The following is a 26444-nucleotide window of genomic DNA, read 5'->3' on the forward strand; positions in this document are numbered from 1 at the left end:
TATTTCAAACGTGATACAAATGACGTCAATTATGATGGGACAAATTCACGTGATTTTCGACGTCGAAAAAACGTGATAAACTGACATGCTTTGGTGATAATTATGACGTCTTTTTAACGTTTTGTAAACGTTGTTTGGTTGCCTGGGATGTAGATACTTTCATTTTGTAGGCCCTTAGTCAGTAATACATAGAAAACCATTGCTGTAGTCAGTATTGCCAAAGTCAATTCATACTGTAATGTCAAAAATTAAAAAAAACTAGTAGGACTAGTCTCTGACTGTCTTCTCGAACATACTTATTATACAAATTTACTATGACTACAAATACAATTTATCAACAATACTGAAACAATTATAACCCATTCAGCCAGGTTTCATTTATTTCTTTTGATTTTAAATTTTACTTCTTTAACTTTGGAAACAAAACGAAGTGAACTGATGCTCTCGGTATATTTTTTCAAAAAGCTAATTATTGATAAAGCGTTTTTTAATATACTCCGAGATTTATACAGTGCTAGTCAAAAGTCCGTACCCCCCTCGTATCTTTTGAACGATTATACCTATGAAATTTGGAGGGAGGAAATAAACGGACGTAAGCTTCCTAACTAGTTATGACAGGTGACGTAATAGTGACAGATGACTTTACAGCGCCACTGTGACAGATAATTTTAAATGGGACCTTATGACAAGTGACACATCATTTGAAAGGTATTGAAAATACCTATTCAAACATACTAATTTTGTTTGAGTTTAAGCTAATTTTGATGAATAAATGAAATAATATAAAATTGTAGTTTCGCATTTAATTAATACAAGTTCTAAATTCCGCCTATGATTACTTGTCAAAAAGGTTGATGTTGTCGTAAAAACTACTAGAGAATTGAAAAACGTCAATTTTTTTGACAAAAAAACCATAGGCGGACATTTGAATTTTTATTAATTAAATGCGAAACTACAATATTATGTTTATTTAATTTATTCACCAAAATCAAAATCAACTTAAACTCAAAAAAATTAGTATGACTGAATAGGTATTTTGAATACCTTTCAAACAAGGTATCACTTGCCATAAGGTCCCATTTAAAATTATCGGTCACAGTGGCTCTGTAACGTCATCTGTCACTATTACGTCACCTGTCATGACTAGTTAAGAAGCTTACGTCCGTTTATTTCCTCCCTCCAAATTTCACTATTATAGGTATAACCGTTCAAAAGATAACAGGGGGGTACGGACTTTTGACTAGCACTGTATAAAACCTTGTAATTTCTATAATATGGCACATGTTTGGGAGTCTTATAAAACGTTACGGTGCGTTATAGGCGCGAAAAGGGGTTCAAACAACGTGTTACAGAACATTGTTTATTTGCTTAAATAAAAAAACTATGGAATTAAAATCTCACAAATTGGCAATCATTTTCGTTTATGTTTTACGGGGAATATCTTGATTATAATCCCAGGCAACCAAGTGACGTCAATAACGTCGAGAAAACGTCAGTATTTGGTTGAATATATACACGGGATTTACGTAAAATTAATGACGTTAAAATCAGTTTAAAAACACGTTTTCATTTCAGACAGCCTTACGCCCGGTTTCATAATCAACTTAAAGTGAACATTAACTAAAGTTCACTTTAAAGTTGACATTTTCCCATAGGAATTGCATTGTAAAGGTACCAACTTAAGTTTAAAGTCCACTTTAACTTTATTATGAAATCGAGCGTAAGTCTGACGTCAGAAAATTGGGAGGAGCTTAAAGACTTACTGCTTATAACTCCAAACAATTTTCATAAGAAATTTTTAATTTATTGTTTACATGCTTTGTGTGGTAAAATAAGACTTTTCATTTAGATATTTTGTCACCACAATTACAATAATTTAATTTAATGTAAGACCAACAAATTGACTTATAGATGTTTGTTTTATATCTGATTGTCAATAAAGGGAGATAATAAAAAAAAAATTTAGATATTTAGTTGAAGAAAGGTGTTAATTAATTGATTTTATTCCGTTTTTCTCAAATGAGTTAGTTTAATGCAATAATTATTCTTGAAAACTGTTTGAGGTTATGTTTTAATTTGTTTTGGTGTTTATTTTCTGAACAACTGGTAAACCAATTATGTATTCATCATCATCAGTAGCTCGACAACCCTTTTTGGGTCCTGGCTTGTTCTAGGATTTTCCGCCATTCTGTTCTGTTCCTTGCTTTGTTCTTCCAGTGGGTAATCTCAAGCGTTTTCAGATCTTGTTCCATGTATCTAAGTTTGGGTCTTCCCTTTGACCTTCTCCCTACTGGTGTTTGCTTCATTATATGTTTTGGTGTTTCGGTCTCCAACATTCGTTCAACATGGCCCATCCAGCGCAGACGTCCGATCTTTATGGATGTTATGACGTCGGGTTCGTTGTATGCTGCGTATAGTTCAAAATTATATCTTCTGCGCCATACGTCATTTTCTTTCACCCCCTTATATATGTGTCTAAGGATTTTTCGTTCAAACGTACCTAATAAGTTCTCATCGCTTTTCGATAGTGTCCATGTCTCTGATCTATATGTAAGGACCGGTTTTATCAGGGTTTTGCATATTTTGCATTTGGTTTTTCTAGTGATGTTGTTAGATCTTAGATGTTTAATGAGTCCATTATGTTTTATTAGCAATATGTATTCTTCTCTTAACTTCTTCGCTGACATTGTCACTGCGGTAACTAGTGAACCTAGATATGTAAAATTTTTTACGCTTTCGATGTTATAGTCTCCTATTGTCACGATTCTGTAGGTTTCTTTGGCCTGTCGATTTGCTGGCCTTCATGTATTTCGTTTTTATTTCATTATTATTTAGGCCACTGTTTTGTGCCGCTCTTTCGATAGCATTAAATGATTCTATCATTTCTCTTTTGCTTCTAGCTATGATATCAACATCATCTGCAAATGCCAATATTTGTACACTTTTTGTTATTATTGTTCCAATTATGTATTATCGAGTTTAATTAAATTAATTTGTTAATTATTTATAAGTTATGTATAAATTATTTATTAGTTTATATGTTGTTTCAGTTTTGACATAGTAAGTATATATAAAAAGTGAAAATTCTATAATAATGTTGCATTGAGGGTATTGTAATTCTATGTAATTTAGAGTCTTCCATTTGGTTTTACTTTTAACCTATGGCCTAAATTAACAACAGTTCAATGAAAAATTGCAATGCTCATACGAATAATTATTGTGTATTTTTAAAACCATAACCATAAAATGAAAAATAATCTAAAAAACGACATAAAAACACTACGTTTTTGATATCACGTATTTCAAACGTGATACAAATGACGTCAATTATGATGAGACAAATTCAGGTGACTTTTGACGTCGAAAAAACGTGATAAACTGACGTGGTTTGGTGATAATTATGACGTCTTTTCAACGTTTTGTAAACGTTATTTGGTTGCCTGGGATGTAAATACTTTCATTTTATTCTTTTTGTTTATGTTTTACGGGGATTCCTTATGTTTTGTAAGCCCTCTTAGTCAGTAATACATAGAAAACCATTGCTGTAGTCAGAGTTGCCAAAGATAATTCATACTGCAATGTCAAAAATTAAAAAATAACACTAAAATTAACGACTACGATGTTTCAACGAAAAATAGAAAGCCTGAATATAGCTTGCAGGATCTAGTAGAGCCTAATGTTTCTGAAACAAATCCTAAGCAAGCTCGTGGTACCTACTCATAGAATAAAACACTTTTTTAATGTTTGCCGCAGGCACAGCCAACAAATATGTTAATTTTGTTCATCAATTCGATTCAATCACCAGAACATCAATTCAGTTCTATATAAAAAATATATGATGCAAAGGACACCGCACACAACTTATGGAAAATACAATGTTACTTAAATTTAGATGAATCAATTCGTCTCAAAATTACAATCATTTCATATCATTACGCCAACTCTAAATTTTGATTAATAACGGTGTAAATTGTAATTACATTTGATCTAAATCACATGTTTAAAAGTTCATAAAACTGTCATTTATAAATACTATTATGAGCTGGCGCAATGATATGAAATTATTGTAATTTCGAGGCTATTCTATTTTTTATTTCATTTGAGTGACATTATATTTTCCATACGATGTGTCCTTTACAATAATTACACAAACATTCATTTTACAAATAGTACATAATTAATAATAAATAATTAATTATAATTAATTCAGACAGGTTTGTTACATTTATTTATTTCTTTTAATTTTGGTTTTTACCTCTTTTACTTTCGATGCAAACCGTAATGAGTTGATACTTTCTAAACATGTCTCCTGAAATGGAGAAATATTAACAATCATAAGTGTCTTTGAATTTCCTCCTAAAGACGACTGTAGTAGATATGTCAGTTTTGAATTTCGGTAAGGTACATGCTTATCTTGATTGTGTAGCGACATCATTACGGTTTGCAGAGCAGACAAGCTCTTATTGATATTTTTTGTTTCGGTTAGACGAGCTCCTTGATTTACCTTTGCTGATTCTGACCCCGCCAAATCAACCAGATTGACAGAACCGGTCCAAGTTGCATTGGTTTCTTCGTTTCTCCCCTTGATAGTGATTTTGGTAACAGCGTGCGAACGTGAGCTATGCTGATTAACGTCTGTGGCCGCTACAGCTCTATTTTTTTGCGCTTTTTTCATGTATTTTTTAAAATCTGCAAACGAGAAAATCTCCTCGTCTTTTAAATTTGGCACTTGGATCCCTCGTCCTTCATTGTACATAATTTCTAAGTTCTGGTTTGAATCAGAATCCAGCAGGTCCCTTACATTTTCATTATATATTTCTAAAAAACTGGCAGTAACGTCATACTGCCATTTACAACTTTTCAGGTCTTTAATCGTGTCAAAAATTAAATTAATGGTCCTCGGAATCATTCCTAAAATACACAAAACGAATTAATTTAAAATATTACATTGACATTGCTCAAAGAGCTGAAGACATAAGGGGCCGTCCATTAATCACGTGATGTTTTTTTTTGGCATTTTTTAACCCCCCCTACCCCTTGGTGATACATGGTGAGGTTTAAAACTAACCCCCCCCCCCCTACCCTATATCACGTGTATTTTTTAGTATCTACAAAAAATATATTTTTTAAATAATTGTAAAATACACATCATCTAATTTTATTATAAAAAATTAAAGACCACAATAATAACGTTTAGAGGTAGACAGAAAGGTAGCAGGTTGTTTTTGACTGACATAAAATAATGAAAGAAATCTGAGAAACTTTTTGTACTAAATTAGTATTACATATACATATTACTAAATGTATTATACATAATATGTAATTATCATGCAAATGAGTTAATGATAATATTATCATCCCCAGCAATTTTATTTCATATAATATTAAAATAAAGAATTCAAAATGCCACGAATTAAAAGATATGTTTTGGATTTAAGTAATATTTAAGGTACACTTCAGTCCACGAGTCTTTACTCGTGCGTCATTAATAGGGCTCTTCATTCACAGTCATTTGTTTCGAGCTTCTGTCATAATATGACATATTATGTTGTATAATCTGTGTATAATATTAATATACACGGATTATAGGTATTTTTTCATACGATAAAGATTGTACGAGCTTCTGTCATATGTGGTATAATCCGTGTATATTAATATTATACACAGATTATACAACATATGACAGAAGCTCGAAACAAATGACAATCGATGAAAAGCCCTATACCTGGCGAGATAAAACACATATTTTTGATAACTCAAATTTTAACCCGTGATAGGATAGGTAGTTACTTACTGTCACTTGCTATTGCGTTTAGTAAATTTCAATTTCCGACTTTTTCATCGACTTATTTCGTATGCTTTAATTAAATGATGAAACACGGGTAAAGACTCGTGGACTCAGCTGTAGGTATGTACGCTATGCATATTTTATTTGTAAAGTAATTACATTTACTTTATCAATGTTATAAAAAATGTAAGATTTAACAATACCATAATACTGCAAATAAAACTACATAGGTGAATTCTTAGTATTAGAACAATGTCCATAAAAATATATAGTCACTAACAAATTTTAAATTATCTTTTTAGTAGTAGAATAATAAAAGAGAATATTGAAAGACCTCTTTGCTTGGCTCTTTCGGCGGTAATCTAGTAAAAGATCATTGGCCCACTTCATAAATTCTTCCTTTGTATATTTTTGTTTCCCGTTAACCCACAATTCATTAAATTCTTTTTGAGCGACACCAAGATTTTTACTTTTCTTATACTCTGTAAATAGTTCTTTATACAGATCACCTAGACATTGTGATGAAAAAAGTACGAAGTTAAAAACGGTTTAAACGCATGTATTCAGTGACAAAATAACGATATAAAACTGACAGGATTTTGAGAATTTCCAATTCATAAGATAGTAGGTAAAACACATGTAAGACTAAAGGCTCATAAATAAAAAATCGGAGACGGCGACAGAGTCCCGGTCAGTATTCCTATTTAGTGGAAACATATGCTAGATTCACAACAAAACGATTTGAAATGGGTCGCTTTTATCATAACATTCAAGATAATTTAGGTGGAACCAGTTTGCTGGGTTGTGTATATTATGAAAGGGAAATGGATTTTTTTTTAATATTAGTCACAGCAATGCCGCTTTCGATTTTTGTACGCATTTGACAAAAAAGTAAATACACGTAACGGGTTGAGTATCGGGCATTTTCCGAAAAAAAAATACACGTGATATATTACTTATATTACTGAACCCCCCTACCCCCTTGTGATGTTTCGTGATTTTTCATGGACCCCTCCCCCCCCTTTCGAGCATCACGTGATTAATGGACAGCCCCTAAACAGTTTTGAAAAAATAATAAAATATGCGGACATCTGAATTATCACGTCTCTACTGGACTCATGACAGTCAGGGTAATAGTTGGCATTCGGAAAACTCTCATACATACTGAAAGACAAAAGATACTACAAAACCTTCGAACCAAAGTGTTTGATTCTTGTATCCTTCCTGTTCTCACTTACACGCTCAAACCTGGACATTCACAAAAATGAACATGGACAAGATTTGAAAAACTCGGCAAACAAAACCCGGAACAAAACAAAAATAAGGATAGACCAAGAGGCGGCGCTGAAAAATCTATTTGAATTTACTAAAGCCAGAGGTTTCACAGTTGATTACTGTGAGTGTGTAGAGAAACATACTGCGGTCGGTCAACCGAAACGTAGAACAGGGGTTACTGAGAGGGTATCAAAGTTGCTTTGCTACGAAGGTAATTATTTCCATTTACTAAGGCTGAAAATCAGTACACACATTCTAAATTAAATATAAATAAAAGTTATTATAGTCGGTCAGCTGTATGACGGGACAGAGCCGGTCGGTCGGCCCCAATAGTCGATTGAGGAAATGAAGCATTTTGGCTCGCAATTTTTTCGTCCAGCATGGATTTACTTGAAATTTGCACAGAAGGTAGGGAATAGTCCAAGGATAATTTTTTATATCATGCCGCTATCATACGCTAAAACCTTGGGGTGGTTGCCACCCCATCTCGGGGGTGAGAATTTTTTATTACATTTTAACCATGTAATTCGATGGAAAAAGTGATTCTAAGAAAAAAATGTTTTTTACATTTTCTTCGTAAAACTAATATTTTTCGAGTTATTCGCGCTTGAAAATAACAGTTTTTCGACGAAAAAATCGACTTTTTTAGAGGGTTTTTTGAGAATACCTCGAAAAATATGCATTTAATCAAAAAAATTGTTGATATAGAAATTGTATCTTTTAGTAACACAAACCAAATTCTTTTCCTATAATATCTTTAAGACCAATACAAACCGAAATACGGCATGTTAAAAGTTAGCTTTTTTCGTCAAATAATGGGACAAATTTGCATTTTTCGAGGAAAACTTAAATAATCTTTTTTCAAGCATACAATTAGACCTTTCAAAAAAAAAATAATAAAAAGTTTTTAGCATGCAAATTAAGCGACACAAAAAAAAGTCGGTACCCGCTTTTCTCTACGAAAAAATCAGTGAAAACAACCCACTAACTACCATCCTAATTCAAAATTGGTCTTCACCTTTCTGTAGTTCCTTTTATATTTATATTATCAATACACTCAAGGAGTTTGACCTATTTAAAATGCCTAATTTTGGAAAAATTAGAGTTTTAAAAAAATTGATTTTTTGCAATTTGGTATTTTTCACCTTTTACTTCAAAATAATTTCGAAAATACTAAAGATATGAAAAAAATTATAAACTACTAAATTGTAGCTTTTTTAATGACTAAAATTACCCTGTGCACATATTTTCATTACAGTGAATAGTTAGCCAAATATAGCTGTTTTACGGAATCTTATAACTAAGACATGTTACGGAATTTAATTTACCCAGTCTTATAGCTCTTTAAAAATCCTACAAAATCGTTTTTAAGGGGTCTCATTACTGAGAGGGTATCAAAGTTGCTTTCCTACGAAGGTAATTAAATCCATTTACTAAGGCTGAAAATCAGTATACAGTGAGATATAACATTTTTCCAAAATTAGGCATTTTAAATAGGACAAACTCCTTGAGTGTATTGATAATATAAATGTAAAAGGAACTACAGAAAGGTGAAGACCAATTTTGAATTAGGAAGGTAGTTAAGGGGTTGTTTTCACTGATTTTTTCGTAGAGAAAAGCAAGGACCGATATTTTTTGATTATAAGTCGCTTAATTTTCATGCTAGATACTTCTTATTTTTTTTTGAAAGGTCTAATTGTATACTTGAAAAAAGATAATTTAAGTTTTCCTCGAAAAATGCAAATTTTTCCCATTATTTGTCTTTGAATATTTCAAATTATGCATTTGACGAAAAAGCTAACATTTAACATGCCGTATCTCGGTTTGTATTTGTCTTAAAGATGTTATTGGAAAAGAGTTTGGTTTGTGTTACTAAAAGATACAATTTTGATATCTAAAATTTTTTTGATTAAATGCATATTTTTCGAGGTATTCTCAAAAAACCCTCTAAAAAAGTCGATTTTTTCGTCGAAAAACTGTTATTTTCAAACGCGAATAACTCGAAAAATCTTAGTTTTACGAAGAAAATGTAAAAACATTTTTTTCTTAGAATCACTTTTTGCATCGAATTACATTGGGTTAAAATGTAATAAAAAATTCCCGCCCCCGAGATGGGGTGGCAACCACCCCCAAGGTTTTAGCGTATGATAGTGGCATGATATAGAAAATGATCCTTGGACTATTTCCTACCTTCTGTGAAAATTTCAAGTAAATCCATGCTGGACGGAAAAATTGCGAGCCAAAATGCTTCCTGTCCTCAATCGACTATTGGGGCCGACCGACCGGCTCTGTCCCGTCATACAGCTGACCGACTATAATAACTTTTATTTATATTAAATTTAGAAGCAAACGAATGGGAAAGATACTTGACGGAACTGTTTAAAGGAAAGGAAAATCATAATCAAAATAATAACCTACCTGAATTAAGACACGAAATTGAAATCAGTTTTCAGGAAGTTGGGGTAGCCATAAATTCACTCAAAAATAGGAAGTCACCAGGACCAGACGGAATAACCAACGAGCTTCTAAAATACGAAGGAGAAAGTATAACCCTAGAGATGACAAAACTTATACAAAAACTAATATTGCACTGCAAGATACCAGACGCATGGAGAAACAGCATAATGATACCAATGTTCAAAAAAGGAGACAAAGAAGACCCCAACAATTATAGAGGTATAAATCTACTAAACACCGCACTTAAGCTAACCACAAAAGTCCTAACCAACAAAATCAATAAACTAACAACTTTATCAGATGAACAACAAGGATTCAGATCCGGAAGATCCTGCGTAGACGCCGTATTTGTACTGAGACAAATCACAGAAAAGGCCATTGAGTACAATAAACCAGCATATCTATGTTTTATAGACCTGACAAAGGCTTTCGATCGCATCCAAGTCGAAGACGTCTTACATTTACTGTATGGAAGAAACATACCAATCAATATTATACAAACCATCGAAAACATCTACTTTCATAATCGAATACAGGCAAAGATAAATGGAAAACTAACGCAGTTTATACCAGTACAAAGTGGAGTCAGACAAGGTGACTCATTAAGCCCACTGCTCTTTAATATAATAATGGACGAAATAATAGAAGCAGTACGTAAAGGTCATGGTTACAGAATGGGGAATAAAGAAATCAAAGTATTGTGTTATGCAGACGACGCCGCATTAATCGCCGAGACAGAAGACGATCTCCAAAGATTAACACACATCTTTAATACAACAGCCAAGAAATAAAATATGATAATATCAGCAGAAAAAACCAAATGTATGACAACATCTAAATACCCACTACGATGTAAAATCGAAATTGATGGGAAAATAATAAAGCAGGAAGCAAGGTTTAGATATCTGGGAATAGATATAACCAGTTACGGAGATGTTGAAGAGGAAGTACGACAACAAAGCTTAAAAGCAAGTAAAGCGGCGGGATCTCTTAATGACACAATCTGGAAGAACAAACACTTAAGACAAGACACAAAAGCAAGAATCTATAAAGCAGCAATTAGACCTATATTAACATACACGGCGGAGACAAGGCCTGACACATCTAAAACGAGACGACTACTAGAAACAACAGAGATGAAAATACTCCGACGAATATCAGGAAAAAGTCTGTTGGATAGGGAGAGGAGCGAAAACATAAGAAGATCATGCAATATAGAAGACATAAATGGATGGGTGACAAAACGGAAACAGGAGTGGAACGAACACATTAGTAGAATGGCAGAGGATAGGATAGTACGAATAGCACGAGATAAGTCACCAAATGGACGAAGAAGTATTGGCAGACCAAGAAAAAGGTGGTGCGATAACCTAAACAATTTAGGAGGATAATATTGAAGAAGAAACAGGCTTTAAAGCCTACATACAAGAAGGAAGAAGAAGAAGTGTACTGTTTTTTAGCCTTAGTAAATGGAAATAATTACCTTTGTAGGAAAGCAACTTTGATACCCTCTCAGTAACCCCTGTTCTACGTTTCGCTTGACCGATCGCAGTATGTTTCTCTACACACTCACAGAAATCAACTGTGAGAAATCTAGCTTTAGTAAATTCAAATAGATTTTTCAGCGCTGCCTCTCCGTCTAGGATATTTAATCTAGTCGCAACATAGTCCCGTGAGAAATTCTCGCTCGCCGTGATTTGATGATGGTATTATAGGTTTTTTGGGTCGCTGAATCCAATGGAAGTGGTCTGGAAGCCTAAATATGGTGCGTTTAATTGGTATTAACAAATTATGGTAAAATTAGATATTTTTCAGGGATTATTAGAAGCCCTGTAAATAAATTGATAGTGTTAAGGTCTTCTCTGGTGTATTTTTGGTCGCTGAATCAAATTCGACTAGTCGCGTTTGCTCAAAATATGTTCTTATTTTGTTAATGACAAAATAATTGTTTATTCGCCGAAAAGCTCGAAATAATGCGCTATCTACAGCAAGTTTGTAGTCTTTGTCATAGTATTTTTATACGATAAATCAATTGCCACTAGTCGTGATAGCTTAAACCACGTTCCGACTTTGTTATTAATAAATTATTGCAAAAATAACCGTTTATAGTACATTTACTCACGGTTTTTGCTCCAAATTTTAAAAACCTCTTGGATTAACATGAAATTTGACATACACGTAGCTAACATGTCAAACAAAACAATGTGTGCTTTTACCCTGGGGGTGAAAAAAGAAACCTTTAAAACAAGTCCAAAAGTGGATAAACTGATTAATTCTAAGCAACTTTTGTTCTATACAGTTTTTCACTCAGTCAATACTTTTCGAGTTATTTGCGAGTGAATATGCTCATTTTCCAACAAAAACTCCACCTTTTTAGACGGTTTTTCGCAAATAACTCAAAAAGTAAGTACATATTTAAAAAAAAATTCTTAGCAAAAATGTAGACTGTAAAAAAGTGAAAAAAATGGTGTAAGTGTGAGGTCCGTAGACCCAGTAGAAGCAGAGTTGTAGCTAATGAACAACAGGTTCATATTCGTCAAATTCCAAATCGAATATTTCAACATAAAATAACCAAAAAATGGAAGCCACGGAAATGGATGCCATCAGAAGATCGATGAGAATATCAAGAGCCGAAAGAATAAGGAATGAAATAATAAAACAACAAATGGGTGTAGAGGGCACTATAGTTGAGGATATTGAAAGAAAACAGCTCATATGGTATGGGCATGTGAGCCGAATGGGGGACGAAAGATTGCCTAAAAAAACTATGATGTGGCAACCCCCAGAGAAGAAAAAACGAGGACGACCACCACAGAGCTGGAATCTGGGAGTTAGGAAAGCGATTAGCGCTCGAAATCTAAATGAAGACCTAACTCAGGACAGAATACAGTGGCGTTTGGGAGTCGGACAACGTCGTAAGACGTTATAAAACCGAATATATATATATATATAACCAAAAAATAAAGCAATTTTTGAGGAAAACTTATTTGAACTTTTATAAAAAAAACTTTATTCTTGTTTTTTGAAAAAGTATCTAGTATCAAAAATAAGCAAGTTACGCTCAAAATAAAGTTGGTCCCTTTTTTTTGGTAAAAAGAAACGGGAAAATCACCCCCTAATTAGCATCGCAGATGAAATTAATCATTATCGCCTCACAAGTTGCTTTACTTATGTTGTATTTATATGATCTGTAAGTTTCATCAGTTCGACAAGTGCTTATAAAACCCCCAAAAACGTGTTTTTCTTTGTTGAAAAATGAACATGTTCACTCACAAGTATTGTCTTAGTGAAAAAACCGTATAGAACAAAAGTTGCTTAGAATTAATCAGTTTTTCCACTTCCGGACTTATTTTAAAGGTTTTTTTTTCACCCCCAAAAAGGGACGAAACTCACCACCAGGGTAAAAGCGCACATCGGCACAATATCAATTGTTTTGTTTGGCATGTTAGCTACGTTTATGCCAAATTTCATGTCAATCAAGTTGTTTTTTTTTAATTTAGATTAAAAACCGTGAGTACACGTACTATAAACCGTTATTTTTGCAATAATTTATTAATAACAAAGTCGGTACGTGGTTTAAGCTATCACGACTAGTGGCAATCTATTTAGCGTATAAAAATACTATGAAAAAGACTACAAACTTGCTGTAGATAGCGCATTATTTCGAGTTTTTCAGCGAATAAACAATTATTTTGTTATTAACAAAATAAGAACGTGTCATTCCATTTCAAATCACTCAATTTTGGAGCAAAAAAAATTTTGAACCTCCGATTTGTCTGAAAATTGGTATATAGCTTCTGCGGGACGTAAAAATAAGATATTTAAGGTCAAAAAATCTTCTTTTTTTCTCAAAATGTTATTTTATGCGATTTTACAGTGATTTGGTGTTTATTTATACAAATTTGCATTTTCTATCGTAAAGTATCAATGAAAAACATAATATTTTAATAGAAGGGACTCAAAAAGGTCATTATAAAATATGGCATTATAACAAGTTACTTTGATTCAAAACAAAGTTTTGATCAAATTTTATAGTGTAGAAAACGTTAAAATACCGTTTTATACATTTTTCTCCATTCCCAAAATACATCACAATCGATTTGGCTGAAAATTTGCCCACAGATAGACAAAACATAAGACTTTAAGTGGTGAGAAGGATTTGAATTATATTACAATACCAAAAAAGTTACATGCAATATTATAGTCAAAAATATAGCCGTCTACTGTAAGTACAATTAACTCGAAAATATCGACCTCACGACAAAAATTGTTAAAAAGAAATTGTAATAATTGTAAATACGATTTATTTGGAACAATTTCAGTTCCTACCATTTTTGTCGAAAAGTTAAAAATGGCGGAGATATTGAGCAAAACAGGTTCTCCTTTAAAATCAAGATGGCGGCTAACGTAACGGAGGAATTCATTCGTGATTTTAAATTTAGGCTACTATTGACTCCCCTAAAGATCAGAAAAATAAAATTTTGGGCAGCTCGGCATTCAAGGTCAAATGCTATCCCGACTGGACTAATATATACTTTTGAGTCTGATATTACTGCATGTAACTTTTTTGGTATTGTAATATAATTCAAATCCTTCTAACCACCTAAAGTCCTATCTTTTGGCTATCTGTGGGCAAATTTTCAGCCAAATCGATGATGATGTATTTTGGGAAATGTAAAAAACGGTATTTTAACGTTTTTTACACTATAACATTTGATCAAAAACTTGTTTTGATTCAAAATAACTTGTTATAATGCCATATAATGACATTTTTGAGTCCTTTCTATTAAAATATTATGTTTTTCATTGATACTTTACGAAAGAAAATGCAAATTTGTTTGCATACTAGCCATACTAGCAATAACTGAGACTAAGAAAAAAGGTAAAGGTGAAATAAAATTAGAGAATGAACACACAATGATATATAGTGGAGTCCGAGAAGATCAAAGAGCAGCTGCAGGAGTAGGATGTATAATACATAAAAGTATGGAGAAACAAATAGGTGATTGGAAAGCATGGTCCGAAAGAATATTGAGTATCGAAATTAATAATACAGAGAATAATCGCATAAAAACTGTAATAGTAGTTTATGGCCCAAACGAAGACGACACAGCATACAACAAAGATGAATTTTGGCATGAGCTGACACTGATAACAGAAAGCGCTAAAGGAGAGATATACATAATAGGCGACTTCAATAGTAGAGTTGGAACAAGAGATGAGTTATACACAAGATGCATAGGACAATATGGAGAGCAGACTAGAAATAATAATGGGAGAAGAATGCTTGAATTTTGCACTATCCACAACTTGATTATAACTAACACATTTTTTAAGCACAAACATATCCATATGTACACAAGAGAAGTAAAGAGCCGTAACGAAAAATCCATAATCTATGTACTAGTTGAAAGCAACGACAGAAAAAAAGTTATGAATACTAAAGTACATAGATGCCCAGAAATAGGTAGTGATCACTATATGGTTGTTGCAAAGATAAGAGAGAAAACAATAGACATAAAAGTTAATCGACCAGATAATCAAACAATGGTAACGGTGGAGACAATTAATACTTATAAACTCAGAAATAAAGAAACAGCAAGATACTATGAGAAGAAAGTAAACGAAAAACTCAATAATACAATAGAAACGAACGAAGAGAATATAAACCAAGCGTGGAATTGGTTTAAACACCTATTACTAGACTCAGCTAAAGAAGTATGCGGAATAAGTAAAACAAATCCCACGAAAAAACAGACAGCTTGGTGGACAGAACAAATAAAAACACAAGTAAAAGCTAAGAAAAAAGCATGGAAACAATATCTGCAAAACAAGACAAACGAATACTACAACATTTATAAAAATGAAAGAAAAAAGTAAAGCTACTAGTAACTGCAGCTAAAAAGGAAACATGGACAAAATTTGGTGATAAAATGGAACAAGACAGTAAAAGTAATCAAAAGCTCTTCTATAGAACACTAAAAACATTAAGAACAGAGAACAAACAAAAAGTACACAATATTAAGAGTAAAAATGGAAACTTATTAGCAGAACCAACTCAAATAACGAATAGATGGCAAGAATACTTTGAAGAACTATTGAACCATGACAACAATACAGAAACCAATACTGAACCAGAAGAAAGACCTGAAGAAAATGTAGAAGAACCAATAACATTAGAAGAACTACAAGAAGCCATAAAACAGCTAAAATATGGAAAAGCTCCGGGAATTGACAAAGTAACGGTGGAAATAAAAAACATGGGACACCAAGGTACTGAAATACTACTAGAAATAATGAACAAAGTATGGAAAGATGAAATATTACCAGAGGACTGGAAAACCGCATTGATAGTTCCCATACATAAGAAAGGTGACAAAAGAGAATGTAATAACTACAGAGGATTGACATTGCTATGTGTATCCATGAAAATATTAGAGAAAATCATAGATAAACGAATAAGAATAATCGCGGAAGATACACTAGACGAGTCACAAAGTGGTTTCAGAAGCGGAAGGAGCATACAAGATCATATATTCACGCTAAAACACATAGGCGAAAAAGCGCTTCAAGAGAAAAAGAACATATACTTAGCCTTCTTAGACCTAGAAAAGGCCTTCGACAAAGTACCCAGACAGAGAGTGTGGAAAGTGCTAAGAGAGAAAGGTGTAGGACATAAAATGATACGAATCATCCAGAAAATATATAGTCAGAATGTGAACTCGGTGATTAGTAACAACAATAGATCAAACACTTTCACAGTAACAGGAGGACTAAGACAAGGCGGAGCTCTTAGCCCAACGCTGTTTATATTGTTTATGGACCAAATAATTAAAAGATGCACAATAGAAAGCAGAAAATTACATGTTGGACACAGATATCTTCGTAGAGTAGAAATATCAGAAGGAGTGTTTGCAGACGACTTGGTGTTAATTGCAAGAAGTGAAAAAGATTTACAACACAACATTGAAATATGGAACAGAGTATTCATCGAAAATGAAATGGTAATAAACAAAAGCAAGACCAAAGTACTACAGATCGGTGAAGTGAGACAGGAGCTAAGAATAGAAATTGAAGGAACACAAATTGAACAAGTGAAAACTTTCTCTTATCTAGGTGTAATAATTGACCAGGCAGGCACTCAAGATGCTGAAGTAAACAATAGAATAGACAAAACAATAAAGCTGTACCATACAATGAATAAAAAATTTATCAGTAGAAAAGAAATTTCAAGAGAAACAAAAATAAAAGTGTTCAAATCAATCTATAGACCAGTACTAACCTTCGGCAGCGAATCTTGGGTCTTAACAAACCGACAAAAAAGCAAGATCCAAGCCATGGAAATGAAGTTCCTGAGAAGAGTAAAAGGCGTCACTAAATTAGACCGACTACGGAATGTAGACATAAGAAGAGAGTTAAAAATACCATCCACATTGGAGTATATAGAGCAAAGACAATTATGTTGGTGGGGACATCTACAACGAATGAAAGAAACTAGACCAGTTCGAAGAGTATGGGAAGCAAAAATATCAAAAAATAGGAAGAGAGGAAGACCCAGACAAACATGGGATAAAGCAATAGGAGCCATTCTGCAAAAGAAAAGATCAAACTGGATAGATGCCAAAGCGATAGCACAAGACAGAAAAGAGTGGAAAAAATTTGTATATAGATAACTGATACTTTTATAGAATTTTAGAATGAAATTAATTTTAGAAATGTAGAATTAGATGTAAAAGTGTAATTTGTATATTTGTAAGTACCTATGTAAAACTAGATATGTTAATTTGGTAGATTAATGTTGCAACCCTACACCATTGTATGGTAGAAGGGATATGATTATATATATATAATATAATTCAAATCCTTCTAACCACCTAAAGTCCTATCTTTTGGCTATCTGTGGGCAAATTTTCAGCCAAATCGATGATGATGTATTTTGGGAAATGTAAAAAACGGTATTTTAACGTTTTTTACACTATAACAATTGATCAAAAACTTGTTTTGATTCAAAATAACTTGTTATAATGCCATATAATGACATTTTTGAGTCCTTTCTATTAAAATATTATGTTTTTCATTGATACTTTACGAAAGAAAATGCAAATTTGTTTAATTAAACACCAAATCACTGTAAAATCGCATAAAATAACATTTTGAGAAAAAAAAGATTTTTTGACCTTAAATATCTTATTTTTACGTCCCGCAGAAGCTATATACCAATTTTCAGACAAATCGGAGATCCAAAATTTTTTGCCTGAGTGATTTGACATGGAATGTACCGAACATATTTTGAGTAATCGCGACTAGTGACATTCGATTCAGCGACCAAGAATACACCAGAGAAGACTTTAACACTATCAATTTATTTACAGGGCTTCTAATAATTTCTGAAAAATACCTAATTTTACCATATTTTGTTAATAACAATCAAACGCACAACATTTGGGCTTCCAGACCACTTCCATTGGATTCAGCGACCCAAGAAACCTATAATACCACCATCAAATCACGGCCAGCTAGAATTTCCCACGGGACCCCCTATGTTGCGACTAGACTAATAAGGGTGATAGGGGAAATGCCGAGTAGTATGGGCTTGACAGAAGATACTTGTTGGTTGTCTCCTAGAAGAGGAATTCACTCTGCACATCTTGTGTCACTGTAAAGGACTCAGAAGCCTGTGGTATCTAGAACTGTGGAGAGGAAAAAACAAGCATCAGTCTATATGAAAGGACCCCAAGTAAGACTGTAGAAGCTCAGCTCATTAAGAGAAAAGAGCTGAATTAGGATATTTAAGTGACAAAGGGAACCACAATAGATCTGTAAAAGTAGCATTGTGTCAGTACGAGACCCACCCGTATCTTTATTTAAACTGTTGTGGAAAGAGGGGGTATTTCGTGAATTAAATTTATGATTTTTATTTACTTTATTATCTACAAATATCTTAAAGCAACACACAAAAAAATTAAATACAGTGGAACCCCGTTAACTCGGATTAATCGGGACCGCGGCCGATCCGGGTTATCGAAAATCCGGGTTAGCCGGAGAAAATGGTAAAAACTAATAAAATATGGTATGCTTACAGATAAACTCCGTTATAATTGTCACACAGACACTGGTAAACCACGTTCGCATTCCACCCAAAACCACACATACAAAGCGTCGTCAAGAGTCTCATTCTTAGCTTTATTAGCTTTGCACCGATTGTCCAAACTGTCTTTTGTTATCATTTTGAAAAAAATTCTTCGATTTTAGTTCTATTTTTCTTCCAATCCGATACTGTAGATGTACCGACACCATATAATGCTGCAAGATTCACCTTTATCAATTCTACTTAATGCTTCTAGTTTCTTTTTCATTGTCACTACAACATTTTTACGTTTTGTTGCCCTTATAGACAAAAAACACGCACACAAAAACTGAATAGATTTACGAACGATTACAGAACGGAAGCGAACAATACGACTTTACTACACACAATACCGTCTCTGATGTTATGTTATTTAATAACAGTGATGACTAAGCCCATTGTTAAAAAAAGAATTTTAATAGTCTTTTCTAAACAATGCTAAGACAGTTTCAAATAAATAAAGGATAATACAGGTGCCTGTTGTTTTCGATAACACGACAATGAATGTGGTGTGCCATGAGTCATTTTTACTATGGTATATGTAGGTAGTTCAAATTACACAAATACCCATTATCTCTCAAATATTATGTTACATAGAGTTGGTACAAAACCTCGTGAACCTTGAAAATGCGTATGTATAACCGAAATAAAATGAAGCCAAAAACATAGGACTATTTTATTTGCTGCGAATTGCGCGACAGGGTCCCATCTGCACCCTGATATTTTCAGTAATGTCGGATTCAATCGTTTCGTTCGTATATTGACGTCACCAAATGAATGAATTAGGTTCACGTGATTTTGTAACAGCTAATACATTTTTATTGTTGAAATGTTTGTCTGATAAAAATCGGTCCGGGTTAGCCGGAGTTCCGTCCGGGTTATCGGAGGCCGACTTATCGGGGTTCCACTGTAATGTTATTTTTATTTTCATTGTAAAAGGTTAATTTGAAGAATTCAAAAACTATACGGTTATATGCTTATCATCAGTGGCATATAAAGTCTACACCGGGATAATAGAACGGAAGCTCAGGAAAGAACTGGAAGGAAAGCTAGAAGAAGAACAAGCGGCTTTTAGGAAGGAAAGAGGAACAACATATAATATATACATACTGAGAAATATAATTGAAAGGAAAAACGAAATAGGAGAAGATTTATATATTACGTTTATAGATATTAAAGCTGCTTTTGATTCTAAAATAGAGAAGTAATATGGTCAGTAATGAAAGACCTGCAAATCCCGCAAAAGATAATAAGCGTGGTAAAAAGTACATATAGAATCGTACTCGCTAAAGTACAAATAAACGGAAACAGATAGCCAATAATAAACCTAAGGAGAGGAATAAAACAAGGGGACAGTCTCAGCCCAGTTTTTTTATATTAGTAATGGACAGAGTAATGAAGAGCGCTAAAAGAAGGTCAAGGCAATTACAGTCAACAATAGGGTATAGAAATTTAGTACCAGTGAGAATGGAGGGATTACTATATGCAGATGACCTAGTAATAATAGCAGACGATGAGAAAATGCAAAAATTAATCGATATCTGGGTGGAAGAAATAGAAAATTTAAAAATGGAGGTATATGTAAAAAACGAAGACCATGATAGTAACCCAAAATAAAAGGGAAGAAATAGACCAAACGATATTTAGGTGCAAAAAAGGAATAATAGAAACAATCTCGACGTTTGAATACCTGGGAGTAATAATATTAGAGGATGGAAAGCTAGATCAAGAATTTTTTTTATTTTTATTTAGCGTATGGACTTTCACAGTACGATAAATACACAAATATAATATATATTATTCAAACACTAAAATATAATGAATGAATCTAAATATTAATGTCGAATTTGCATAGCCATTCAATTGCTTCTGGGGAGCATTCCACAAAGTCCTGGAGGTTTCCACGGTAGGCACGATTTAGGCAATCTGAAACACAATGACTTATGGTCTGTCTATGCGATCCACAGTCGCATTGTGGACTTTCCGCACGACCCCATTTGAACAGAGAATCAGCACATTTACCATGTCCGATACGTATGCGATTAAGCCTCGCCCAGGTGGACCGAGGCAGACCCGATCCGATGAAACCCTGGGTTGGGGTGGATATCTGAATATATTCTGCTGCTATTGTTGGCATCCATCTTGTGGACCATTGCCTTTGTATATCATAGGAACCACCAATTGTTCGGGCAGATCTGATTGGAGGATTTCTAGACCTCAGTCGCTGGTGCTCTTTTGAAATGTCTGGTATGTCTTGATGGATTGGTAATTGTATGTTGGCTACAATTTTCTGATACTCTCTCACTAATGCTGCTGTACGGCGTAGATCTGGTGGAGCAATATTGCTCAAAGTAGGCAGCCATCTCACTGGGGTTGATTTTATTGTTCCAGTGATTATTCTCATGGTTTGATTAAGTTGGACATCGATTTTGTTTGTATGTGCACTATTTAACCATACTGGTGCACAATATTCTGCCACTGAAAAAACCAAAGCTAGAGCAGAGGTCCGAAGAGTATCTGCAGAAACACCCCAAGTTGTTCCAGCAAGTTTTGTTATTATATTGTTTCTTGTTCTCAGTTTACCGGCTGCGTTTGTAAGATGGCTTTTGAAGGTGAGTTTCTATCAAGTGTGACGCCTAGACAGTGTCTAGAAGTGTCTAGTGCCTAGAAGTGTGACATCAAGAAATCTCATACAGAACGAAAAAAGCAAATAAGATCTACTATGGACTAAATAAAACAATATATTTGGAAAGGAGGAAATAGATAAAGAAATAAAACTGAAGGAATACAATGCAATATCTGTACCAACTTTAATATATGCAAGTGAGACATGGGCAAACAATGCAAAACTAGACAGTACAATAAACGCAGTGGAGATTAAGCAGCTGAGAAAAATAGCAGAAAAAACGAAATTGGACAGAATAAGAAATGAAGATATTAGACAAAGACTGAAACAGGAATCGATAATAACCAAGATCCAAAAAAGAAAATTAAAATGGTATGGACACATTAACAGAGTGGACCAGGGAAGACTACCAAAGCAGGTGATGGAATCATAAAGATATGGTAATAGAAGGAAAGGGAGGCCAAGGAAAAGATGGATCGATCAGATTATAGAAATTGGACAGGAAAAAGGAAAAACACATCAACAAATAAAAGAGTTAGCAAAGGACCACAAGAAATGGAAGATATGGATAGAGGATGAATAAAATCTCCGACGCCCCTGAGGGGCTTAAGGAGTTTCGAGAAAGAAGAAGAAAAACTACATTGACTCTAGTTTATGATGGTGATAATATCACATAATACACTGCGCGTCATAGAAAACGGGCACCCTAAAAATGGGTAATTTTTGATGTCGCGTATCTCTTAAACCTGTTGTCCGATTTAAGTGATTTTTTGAATATGTTATAGCCTTATTCTTTGTCAATATCCCTGTAGTAATAGTTTTGCTAAACAGGTAAATTTTCATTATATACCGGGTGTACGAATCAAACTGTGTTTTTTCTCAAAGTTCGCAACACCCTGTGGAATATTCTAGCATTTATAAAATATTGAAATTAAAACCCAACAATAGCCTCAGGTTTTCTTAACATCCTGTTTTTTGATTCATTCTCTTATGTTGGATAATACAAAAGTTATGTACTTTAACAACTAGTCATGTTCTTCATCAGTATAAGTTGTTTGTAAATAAGTGCGACAAACTTTAAGGGGCAATTCTCCATGAAAAAACGGTATTGCCCTAAAACCGGTTGAGATATGCAAATGAAATTTGGTAGGTTTTAAGAGATAGTTATTGCGAATGTTTTGACTTGCAATTAAGAATTTTATATTCACTATTGGCGTGCATACCGGTAATATGACCGATCTTATTACCCGTATGTACGCCAATGGTGAATATAAAATTCTTAATTGTATGTCAAAAAATGTGCAATAACTACGTCTTAAAACCCACCAAATTTCATTTGCATATCTCAACCGGTTTTAAAGCAATAATAAATCGTCAGTTTGTAAAAAAAAAGAATGTGTGTGTACTTTGTACGCACGTAAGAAGTTATACTTCTATTACATATTATGTGATTTTAACGAAATTGATATAATGTACTTTAAACAGTTTATTTACATTTCATTTAAATATTAAACGAATTTTAATACTTACTACTTTCCAAAAATTTTTATTAAGACAATACCAAAAATTTTAAAAAATAAAAGAATAAAACGCACACAAACGCATTGAAAAATGCCACAAAGAAAAAATGATTTCTGAACGATAATAATTGTTGGCAAAAATTTTAAATACGCATTTTCTGAAAAAAAAATATATAACAAATATACTTACAATCATAAAATGCATAAAAAAAATAAAAACTTGCATCGGGATTCGAACCCGCGAATTTGGGGACGCTTTGATTCGTAATCGAAGCCTAGACTCATTCATCCAATTACACATTATTTGTCATGTGGAAAAATAGGGCAACTGAACGTTTTACTGTTTGCCAGTTGTTCTGAATTTACCTAATCAAATTATGTAGTTTGATTTTTGTGGAAGAAAATATTAAAATATGACAAAGCAGTAAGAAAACAATATATTAGATGAAGATTGGTAGAACTTTTGTTGGTAATCAAATTAAGTATGTAAATCAAAGCATTACATACCTACTAGATAAATAAATCTACGCCAAAAAATCATAATTTAAAAATAAAAATCGGACCTAATTTCGGATTTCTCTCTACAATCCCCATTCTTGAGAAAATAAATTTATTCCAACCTAATCCAAATGTACAGGGTGTTTCATTGGGAAAGTAACATACGTTAACTGTAGAAAGAGGACACTTAGGCGGTCTCAAAAATACCATACTTAATGGGTCTTACTTCATTAATAACAGAGATACTGGGTGTTTTATCTATTTTGCCATTTTATTATTTGGTTCATAACTTTTTAACCACATCGTATATTTATTTTATATTTGGCACGCAAATATCCTTTAAGGTGTACAATAAATTAATTTATTTACAAATGTAAAAAATCCAGGCCCGGATTAAAAAATATTAGAAAAATATTCCGACGCAAAAACAACACCCTGTACATTAAATTTTTTTAAAATGGATTTTGCATTTGAAAAGAGTATGAAAAACTAAATTTAGTGGTATACTTTAAATTTTCGGCAAAATGATTTTTCTGGTCAAATTTTGAATTTGAATTCTGAAATTATGTGAATTGCGAGAGCTCTAAGTAGAAAAAAAATTAAATACAACTTACAACTTGTTAACCGCACTGTATATTTATTTTATATTTAATACGCGAATATTCTTTTAGGTGTCCAATAAATTATTTTCTTTACAGTTATAAAAAATCCAGGTCTGGATTAAAAAATATTGTAAAATGTTCTGACCCAAAAAAACACCCTGTATATTAAATTTTTTTAAAATGGATTTTGCATTTGAAAAGAGGATGAAAAACTAAATTTAGTGGTATATTTTCAATTTTCGGCAAAATGATTTTTCTGATAAAATTTTGAATTTGAATTCTGAAATTATGTAAATTGCGAGAGCTCTAAGTAGAAAAAATTAAAATGCGACTTAATTTTAATTAATACCATTATTTAATCTAAATTGGTACTTAAAATGTTAAAACATTTCAGTGTTTTTTTTATTATCTGTGACAAATAGTTTATGGCGAATATTCATCTTTAAATATTAAATAAATAATAAAGAGTCAATAAAGAATACATCACTTTAATCACCAAAGTATCTAAAAATTATAACAAAACAGAGAAAATGTGCAGCATAACTATTCAAAACTAAAGTACTTATTCAAAATTACCACCATCAAAAATTATTATTATGTGTCAAAATGTTAATATTTTACCAATTTAGATTAGATAATGGTATTAATTAAAATTAAATCATATTTTTTAATTTTTTTTTCTTTGAGCTTCGCAATTCACATAATTTCAGAATTCAAATTCAAAAGGACATCGCACACATCTTATGGAAAAATATAATGTCACTCAAATTCAATAAAATTTATACGAATAGATTCGTTTTAAATTAACGGTCAAATCTTATCATTGCGCCAACTCTTAATTATGATTAATTACGGCGCAAATTGCCATTAAAGTTTATCGAAATCACATTTTTGGAGTCAGTAAAACTGTCAGTTACAATCACTATTGCTCTGTGTGCTATTCAAAAGAGCTTAAACCCCGCTGGGCCTAAGCGGATTAGTGAAACTAATCCGCTGATTTATGGAGTACCGACAATTTGGGTATTATAAAATATTTTTTCTCTCTCTAACTTATGTACGTATCCATTTGATTTCAGATTTATTTATATCAATTTCTGCTCTTATTATTGAAAATATGGAGTTGGGGCAATGATAAGATTTGACCGTTAATTTAAAACGAATCTATTCGTATAAATTTTATGGAATTTGAGTGACATTATATTTTCCATAAGATGTGTGCGATGTCCTTTTACCAGAAAAATTATTTTGCCGAAATTTCAAAGTATACCATTAAATTTAGTTTTTCATCCTTTTTTCAGATGCAAAATCCATTTTAAAAAAATTTAATATACAGGGTGTTTTTTTTTGGGTTTGAACATTTATACAATATTTTTTAATCCGGACCTGGATTTTTTTTGTAAATAAATTAATTGATTGGACACCTAAAAGAATATTCGCGTGTTAAATATAAAATGAATATACAGTGAGGTTGACAAGTTGTAAGCTGTATTTCAATTTTTTTCTACTTTTTCTACTTAGAGAAAAATCATTTTGCCAAAAATTCAAAGAATACCACCAAATTTCATTTTTCATCCTCTTTTCAACTGAAAAATCCGTTTTAAAAAAATTTAGTGTACAAGGTGTTGTTTTTGGGTTGGAATATATTTCCAATTTTTTTTTAATCCGGACCTGGATTTTTTACAATTGTAGATAAATTACTTTATTATACACCTTAAACGATATTTGAGTGCCAAATATAAAATAAATATACAGTGTGGTTAAAAAGTTATGAACCAATTAAAAAATGGCAAAATAGATAAAACACTCAGTATCTTTGTTATTAATGGAGTAAGACCCATTAAGTATGGTATTTTTGAGACCGCCTAAGTGTCACCTTTCTGTAGTTAACGTATGTTACTTTCCCAATGAAACACCCTGTATAATTACAATATGATTATAATAAAAACTACTTACCAAATTAGAATGAGTTTTCCTTGTCCAAAAGTCCAAAAATATATATGAAAACTATTTAAAAAGGCAGTATAACTATTAACTAACTTTTGTTTGTTGTTTCTTTTCCCACAAATTTCAAAACGCAACAACCATAAATAATCAAACCACACATAGAGAAATAGAAACTACATTCTTTTTATTTCTCTATGAAACCACAGCTGTGCCACAGCCGCCATATTGAATAATTTTTGACATGTCATTTGAACATCCAATCAGAACAAAGTTATAATGCGCATGCGCCCGGATCGTAGGTTTTAACATATAAAAATTCACCCTCATATAGCGCGTAAAGAAGTATAACTTCAAAAATTCAACATCCCGTATCTCGGAAACGAAGCATTTGCGGACGTACGATTATAAAGCAAACTGTCATTATTTTTTAATGCAGAATTACCCCTTAAAGTTTGTCGCACTTATTTAGAAACACCCTGCACTGAAAAAGAACACGGCTAGTTGTTAAAGTACTTTTGTACTATCAAACATAAGCGAATGAATAAAAAAACAGAATGTTGAGAAAACCTGTGGCTATAGTTGGGTTTTAATTTCAGTATTTTATAAA

The 26444-nt window shown here is 32.7% G+C and overlaps 1 protein-coding gene across 19 annotated transcripts in view; it reads right to left on the bottom strand.

The window, feature by feature from the left end:
* Positions 1-680: 680 nt before the first annotated feature.
* LOC126893466 (protein claret segregational-like) overlaps positions 681-26444 on the bottom strand; it is a 649821-nt gene continuing 624057 nt past the window's right edge. For 12 of the 19 annotated variants that reach the window (XM_050663699.1, XM_050663687.1, XM_050663703.1 and 9 more), the window contains one exon: positions 686-4911. In XM_050663699.1, coding sequence (XP_050519656.1) covers positions 4226-4911 — 686 coding nt within the window. In that variant the 3' untranslated portion in view covers positions 686-4225. Of the gene's footprint in view, positions 4912-26444 lie in introns of all 19 variants that reach the window. The other 7 variants (XM_050663696.1, XM_050663702.1, XM_050663689.1 and 4 more) reach the window with 4 other exon arrangements.

This window comes from Diabrotica virgifera, chromosome 10 (genome assembly GCF_917563875.1).
Source record: "Diabrotica virgifera virgifera chromosome 10, PGI_DIABVI_V3a".
Taxonomy (NCBI): Eukaryota; Metazoa; Arthropoda; class Insecta; order Coleoptera; family Chrysomelidae; genus Diabrotica; species Diabrotica virgifera.